At 43.7% G+C, this 7837-nt stretch overlaps 1 protein-coding gene and 1 non-coding gene across 2 annotated transcripts in view; both read right to left on the reverse strand.

Moving 5' to 3' along the window:
- DHX35 (DEAH-box helicase 35) overlaps positions 1-2948 on the reverse strand; it is a 69565-nt gene extending 66617 nt beyond the window's left edge. The window contains exon 1 of the mRNA XM_027558544.1: positions 2804-2948. Within this exon, the coding sequence (XP_027414345.1) occupies positions 2804-2843 (40 nt within the window). The 5' untranslated portion in view covers positions 2844-2948. The remainder of the gene's footprint in view (positions 1-2803) is intronic.
- A 4546-nt stretch (positions 2949-7494) lies between these two features.
- LOC113903760 lies at positions 7495-7629 on the reverse strand. The gene has a single exon (XR_003514298.1). It is a non-coding gene; the product is annotated as a small nucleolar RNA U109 (small nucleolar RNA).
- Positions 7630-7837: the final 208 nt, after the last annotated feature.

Consider the following 7837-nt stretch of genomic DNA (forward strand, 5'->3'; position numbering starts at 1 on the left):
ACTTCTCATTTATCACCATGGAGTAAAACTGAATAGCAGGAGTTTTTAAAAGCTTCCCAAGTGATTCAACTACACAGCAAAATTTGAGAACCACTTACCTAGACAGTCACCGAACCCAGAAATCTGAGTCATTACTGACCTCACCTTCCTCTGTATCTGCCTCTAAAACGTCTCTCCAATTAGGTCCCTCCCTATTGCTCACACGCCAGAATCCCAGAATCGCGGGTTTCAATATCCCTCCTCGGTTTTAGCAGCATCTTCTCTTAAGGGTGTCCCTGACCTTAATTTCCTCCCCTAAGCATTTGCACACTAATGCCAGTTATCTTCCAAGAATAAACTAGATCATGTTATCTCCCGCTTAAAAACAGTGAAATCTGAATTCTTACATGAAGACTTCTCACGATGACGCCCCTACCTACCCTTCTGGCTTCATGTTCTGCCACGCCCCACGCTGTGTTGCTGTTGTTGTTTAGTTCGTTGTTGTTTAGTTCCTAAGTTGTATCTAACTCTTCTGTGACCCCATGGACTGCAGTCTGCCAGGCTCATCTGCCCATGGGATTTTCCAGGCAAGAACACTGGAATGGGTAGTCATCTCCTTCTCCAGGGGATCTTTGATCAAATGAATCTGTGTTTCCTATGTTGGCAGGCGGATTCTTTACCACTGAGCTACCTGGGAAGACCCGCCCCAAAACATATCCTACCACTAAGCATCCCCATGCTACTCAACTACTTTGGTGTTTTGGACACTGCTGAGGCACCATCCCACTCTGCCTTTGTTAGTGCTACACGCTTTAGAGTTCCATTCTCCTACCTCTCCATGGCACAAAGCCTTATTTGTGCTTCAGCGTTCATCTGAAAAAATATCACTATCTTGATGAATGATATCTTATCCACACATTTAACCTCTCCCTCTCATCTATCTGTGTGTGCGCTTACTCGTTCAGCCAACTCTGTGTGACCCATGGACTGGAGCCTGCCAGGCCCCTCTGACAACTGAATTCTCCATGCAAGAATACCCAAGTGAGCAGCCATTCCCTTCTCCAAGGGATCTTCCCAACCCAGGGACTGAACCCAATTTTCCTGCATTTTACTGTCTGAGCCACCAGGGAAGCCCTCCTCTCTCCAATACTTCCATGAATTATAATAGTTAAATATGTATCTAGGGCTAAGAGCTTGACATGTATTCTCATTTAATCCTCAAAACAATCCTCTGGGTAGGTGCTTTGCCCAATTTACAGATAGAGTAACTGTGATTTTCCCAAATCACCAAGTTAGAAAATGGCAGTCAGGATAGTCTCGACAGTCTGATCCTACCAGAGCTCCTCTTCCTTACCACTCCCTTTTTCTGTCTCACTTTAAAATCTCTTAAAGAGGATATCCGACTTCGTATTACAATTGAGAGAGAGAAAGCATAAATCTTGAGAGCAGAGCCTTGGTCTAGAGATATTTGTCTCCTGACCACAAGGCTAGGTGTTCAGTAAGTAAAACTACAGTGAAAGAGCGAAACAATGGAAGAGAACTCTGGGAGTAATCCCATGTTCTTTAACCAAAAGAGTATCTTGGCCTGATTTTCAACAATTTATTCAGACCTTTATTGTACTTAACACTCTGACCTGTTATTAAAGGCTCAAAGAGATAAAACAGAGAGTATCCTAACTGGATACTCACTACCTAACTGGACCTTAGTTTTGGCTGCAAATAAAACTCAGGATGTGGCTGAGGACTTGAAATGCTGAATCATAAAATCATAAAACTCGTTAAGTGACAAACTACAGATTTTAAAAAAGAATTAACACATCCCTTGCTTGGGTTTTCTTCCGCATCACTGATACGCATGGTCAGAATTTCAGGGACTCGCTCTAAAATACCCTTGAAAACCTTCCCCTATATTACCCTTCTCTGTCTTATTTCATTTTTGCTGCAATATACTTTACACATCTAGACCTACAGAGGTTCAAGTGGTGGACAAAAGTAAGTTGGCAACGATTAAGAAACTTTTGTTTTTCACAAGAAACTGATGGAAGGGGAGGGAGGGTCTGGTACATAAACATTCAACAAAATCTTGATTAATGAGTAAATTCAAACAAAACAAGCAAACCATTTGGCGGCTGAGACTGTGTTAGCCTGCAAGACGGGAAGTGGGTGACAGCCAACGCGGAGAGTGTTCACTTCTGGCAGACACGCGGGGTGGACAAAAATTACCCTAAAACATACTAAGATGCTTTCCCTTTTAACGAGCACTTACTTACTGTACATGAAACAACGCGCGCACGTTCTCCGTATTCTAGCCCATACGATAGGTGTTATTATTCCTCCCATTTCACATATGAGAAGTCTAAGGCTAAGAAGGAACTTGTTCAGAGGAACTCTACTACTCTATGGCAGAACTTAGAATTCTAATCCAGGCAGTCTGATTTCCTAACCTGAACTCCTAAACCCAGGGCAGCACCACCTGTCCCGTCCCAGCGTAGCCCCAGGGCGGTAAAAGGACACGCGTGGGCGCTTCAGCTTTTCCCCATCTCACGGGTTGGGCAAGACAGGCACCAGGAAACGAGGAAAACGAGGCCCGGGGAGGCTGAGACTGTAACGAGGTCACAGAGAATTTCTGCCCAAGCCGGGTGCGGATCCCTGAATCCCTCGGGACCACTGTGCACGCCTAAGCTTCCGAGGCCACCAGCGCGGCAGTGGCCAACCCGCCGAGGTCAGGGCTGCAAGCAGGTCCTCAGGCCCCAGCAGGCTGGCCGTGGGGCCAAGACCGAAGTCGGGCCGCCGCATCTGCCCAGCGTTCCACCAAGGGCCTTACCGGGTCGCCAGAACTTCACCGGTCCCACGGGCGCTGCCATGCTGGGGTGAAAGGTCACAAGGAAGGCTCCACCCCTCCGCCGCGCACCAGCCCCCAAAGGGGCTGGGGGGCGTGGCCCGCGAGGAGCTTGGATCTAGGAGGTTCCGCGGTGTTACGGCTACGCCCCCGTAACCACCCCCTCCGAGCCACGTGATCTGCGTTTCGGCCCCGCTCCGGACCCATGTGATCGGCTCCGCCATATTGGAGGGAGGGCGCGCCTCTCTTCCTCTTTAGAGTAGCGGACCTGGGTTCTGAGTGGCCTTAGGAGTTTGGGGTGACCCGGAGGGCGGCAGCACGCTACTGGAAGGTTGAGCTTGGCAAGAGACCGCTGGTCCAAGAGTTTGTCGCCGCCTGCGGTACGCGGTGGGCAAGGAAGCAGTGCATCCCAAATTAACATTACGTTGTAAGCTGTCACGGGTGTATGATTTCTTTTAGTCTCCTCCACATTTTCCGATTGGAGGATAATAGTAACTACCTAGTGGATTTTGTGGTTCAGTAAATATTGGGCGCCTATCGTGCGGCCAGGCAGTGCAATTTTGGTCTCTTTCATGAGTTTCTGTCCCAGAGTGGAGAGGCGAGGGTGTCCTGGGAGTAAATGAGTAAATGCATGATAAGCAGTGGTGTTTGGGGTCTTCCCTGGTGGTCCAGTGGCTAGGACTTGGCATTCTCAATGCAGGGCGCCTGGGTTGCATCCCTGGTCCGGGAACTAGGTCCTGCATGCCGCAACTAAGACGGGGCAGCCAAACTAAAAACAAAACCAAAAAAAGTTGATAATTAGCAGTAAATAAAAACGATGGAAACCAGTATGGAAGTCTCCAGAGACCCTGAGAGTAACTCTGAGAAGGGAGAATCGATTGAAACAAGAAAATTAGAAATGGGTAGATCTGTTAGGACATCGGCCCAGTGTTTCCTCCAGTCTCACGACCCATGTTTTAAATGCTGACCCCCAATCCAATCCCGAATCAGAATATCTAGGGGTGTGTCCTAAAAAACTGCATTGGAAACATGCTACAGAAAATTCCAGTAACCTACTTGAGAAAGATTCCACTAGCTGATACACTGGAGTAGAGGAAATGATTAATGGGTAGGCAACTAACTGGAAGGAAGTGAGAGGGTTCAGAATCTGTGTATTTTAGAGCTGTGAAGCAAATTCTCATTCCTGGAGAGAAATGGTAGTCGTGGAAAGATCAAAGGCTTTGGAGACAAGTCGAATTTGGAATCCTCACTTTGCCTTTCCTAGCTGTCATTTAATCTTAGTTGTAAGATGAAGTTTAAAAAGTTTTTATTAAATGTGAGAACATGTAAGGTAGCCTGCAACATAGGATATCCAATCAAAGTTTGCTGTCAATAGCTCATAGAGCAAATTCACCAGGGGAAAAATCAGAACTCACACATACACACACTCATTTTCCAACTATTCTCTTTATTTCTGTAAGGAAAACAGGGTTCCTTACATGATCATCTCTGCCTAAAATTCTCCACTGATCCTTTAAAATATCCTTATGTCAGCTGTAAGGCTTCTCTAAATTCACAACTCCAGTATTCTCCTCCTGCAGACTCAGAAACTGTGTGCTGCTTCTGTGATTTAACACTCATTTAGTTAAACTATAATCTGTCCCCACTGTTTCACTGGAAGCATCTGAGAACATGCATCGTATTATTACAACTCAAAGCAAAGTGCCCACTGAGTGATGTATATGTGAACACCATGCTTTATAGTTTTAATTCTTAATGACATTGACCCTTCTTTATTTTTGTCTAATTTTCAATAAGGGCCCAAGTATACAAAACAGGGTTTATATTAACACATAAGTACAAGGGTAAATTAAATAAATGCCACTTATTATTTCTATATATTTATTTATTTTGGTCACACTGTGTACCATCTGGGGTCTTAATTTCAATCATGGAACAAACCCATGCCCCGTGCATTGGAGGCTTGGAGTCTTAACCATTACCAGTGAAGTCCCTGATTTCTATATTCTATAAATTACCATTTATATGATGAAGACTTCCTGTTTACAGAGAGAGTGTAATGGCCATGTGCAAATTACCAGATCATAATCTTAAAGCTAGAGGAGACTTTAATCATCTAAATTCTTTATTTTATAGAAAGAAACAAAAACAGCCTATGGAAGTTGAAAGGACTTGGTCAGAATAAACGGGCTAATTTAGTATCAGAATTGAAACTAGACTTTAGGCTTTCTAATTCCCAGGTCAGTGGGTTTTCAACCACATGGACCATTTAAAACCATTAGAGTTTAGCTCTCCTTGATGAGAATTAGTTCATCTGCCTCAGAAAGTTCTCTTAGCCCAACTGTCTCTAATGGGTCATTTTGCTTTCAAAGACTTCTACTACAGAAAGCATCTAAATAATACCCTAGATGTTGCTGAGTGGTTTTATTGCCACAAACTAGGAATGGTCTCCATGGACTATCTTATCTTTCCTAATTAACTATTTCAGATAGAATGGTCTAAAATAACTACTAATTAAAATCCGTTGTTTCTTGAGATGGCATCTAGTATTTAGCTCATTGCCAACAATCACATGAAAGTTTGATCACTGTTACATTGTACAACTTCCAAATGATAGATTTTCCACAGATAGTCCTCAAAATGTTCCATAGGTATTTTATAGAAGTTTTTCTCTGCCTCTGATGGTTAACTGGTACTTCCTGCTTTGAAATATAGCCCATCTGTCTTGGCCATGTTTAGGAGGCATAGGATTTGGAGTTTTCATCATTGTACCAGTAAAGTCTTTTATGTTACAAGTAATAGGAAACCCAATTCATTTTTATTAGGCAAAAATAGCTCGCATAATCTAAAAAGTCCAAGTAATTCTGACTTGCGACACAGCTGCATTGAGGCACTTAGGACATAATCAAGACTTGCTTCTGATCGTAACATTGTGCCTCCTGCTGACCCAGGTGTCACATGGTAACTAGATGGTCAACTCATGTCACATCCTCTTAGCATCAAGCCTTTTTCCAAAAATTCCTGGCAAAAGCATCTAGCTGGGCACATATCCATCCCTGAATCAACCACTAGGGCAAGGAAATACGGCATACTGACTGGCTTAAACCTGGTCATACACTCCCCAGGTGTGCTCAGCTTTACCTGAACCGCATGGACTGAGAACTGGAAACGAATGGTCCCTCAGAGGGTCTTCTGAGAATGAGATTATCAGAGGTGGAATGAAGGCAGCAAAAACAATAAGTAGCCTCCCATGTGTTCATGAACTATACTAGAACTCCTGGCTTCCTAAGAAAATCCTAGCTGCCCTTGGGTCTCCTTCAGGAAGCCAGATCAGTTATCCCCCAGCTTGAAAAGAGACAGTTCTTTGCTGAATTGCCTTTCCTGAATTGTACTATAATGGGGGTTTTCCACTGACTTTAAGGTATAGCCCTCTTGGACTTGTATAATATATATATATATATACATATATATATATATATATACACACACACACACACACGTATATATATACTTGTATATATAAACCTATCTGTTCACTTGCATACAAATGATCAGGTTCATACAGGTGTTAGCATAAACAAGTGTTTACTCAGCTCCAGGAATCTGGGTAGAGGTGTGGAGAATCCACCAGGACAGACTCAGCTAAATACTAGGAGAGTCTCTATCATGTAGGCCTGAAGAATTTTGCACATCTATGGAACAGGGTGAGTTGGGGAGGCCAGGGTCTGCCAGGTGCTTTCTAAGATGACAGTATGCTTTATCGGAGAGTGAAAGGCCGGGTTCAGGGGCATAAACTGGACCTCTGCCAGGCAAATTGGGATGTATTTCCAGGTGCAAGGCATCAGGAACCTAGAATAACAGTGCCTCTGTGGACATACTCACATAAGGTATGTATTCCACACTCACAGAATATGTATGAATGCTCAACTGCTTTCTAGCTGTAGACAAACACCTTGTGGAGTCGGTGTTTGGGCACACCCCAGAACATCTGTCGTCGTGTTTATTATCAGAATACTTCACAGTACCACTTTTATAAAAGGATTCTTCTAAGACATTCTCACCTGATCTTAGTGCCAAGAATTGTTCTTCCTGTACCTGGAGTTAATTTTGGGTGCTGGATCTGACCAGGCTTCTCTTTTCTGCCTCGACTACTGAGAAGCTTAAAGTGTGTGCTCTGCCCACAGTGTGTCAGTCAGGGTGGCGTGTACTGACAGTGTCCTGCCTAACTCCCCACCCTCTGGTTTCTCTCATGTAACTTCTCACTTATGTGATTCTTGTATGTTAGGTTTTCTTGTCAGCTGCTTGGAATCCTGTAAGAAGATAGATACTCCCCAACCCAACTGCCCAGAGAAGTGGCGTGGCCATCTCTTCAGTTGACTCCTTCAGTTTTTCAAGAAAGTGCCAACCCTGCCATCTGATTGGGTTGACCTTGAAACTGTACAGCTAATTCAAACAGCTCATCAGGGAGAAAATAATGAGACAGCAGAGTCTGAACACTATTTGATATTGGGAAATTGTTATGAAACATTTAGGTGTGATCAAGGTATTGTGGTTATGCTTTTTTTTTAATCTTTCAGATATACACTAAAATATTTACTGCCAAGTTGTAATGGCTAAGTCTGACATTAAACAGATGAAGAAGTATAACTCTCCCAGGAAGGGACATTTTTTTTTTCTTATGTAGGAGAAATATACTACTACTCAACCTCTACTGGAAGGTTGGCAGCCCTGAGAACTCCTTTTTTAATGTAGCATGTTATGGATGTATTCCTGCTTCCAAAGGAATGAGAAGCAGACATTTCCACATGCGAGCCAACACATATTTTTGAACCAAACAGTCTGCCATACTCACCCTCCCATTCCCTGGAATTGGGGTCAACAAATCAACATTTTGAACAAGGACCCCAGATGACTGCTGTAAGTGGTCCTTAGATCTCCCCCTCAGAAAAGTCAAACACCATGATAGCTTTGCTTCCTCTTACAGTCCTGGCTATTTTCTTAGGATTCCATATACCTCTT

This window comes from Bos indicus x Bos taurus, chromosome 13, assembly GCF_003369695.1.
Source record: "Bos indicus x Bos taurus breed Angus x Brahman F1 hybrid chromosome 13, Bos_hybrid_MaternalHap_v2.0, whole genome shotgun sequence".
NCBI lineage: Eukaryota > Metazoa > Chordata > Mammalia > Artiodactyla > Bovidae > Bos > Bos indicus x Bos taurus.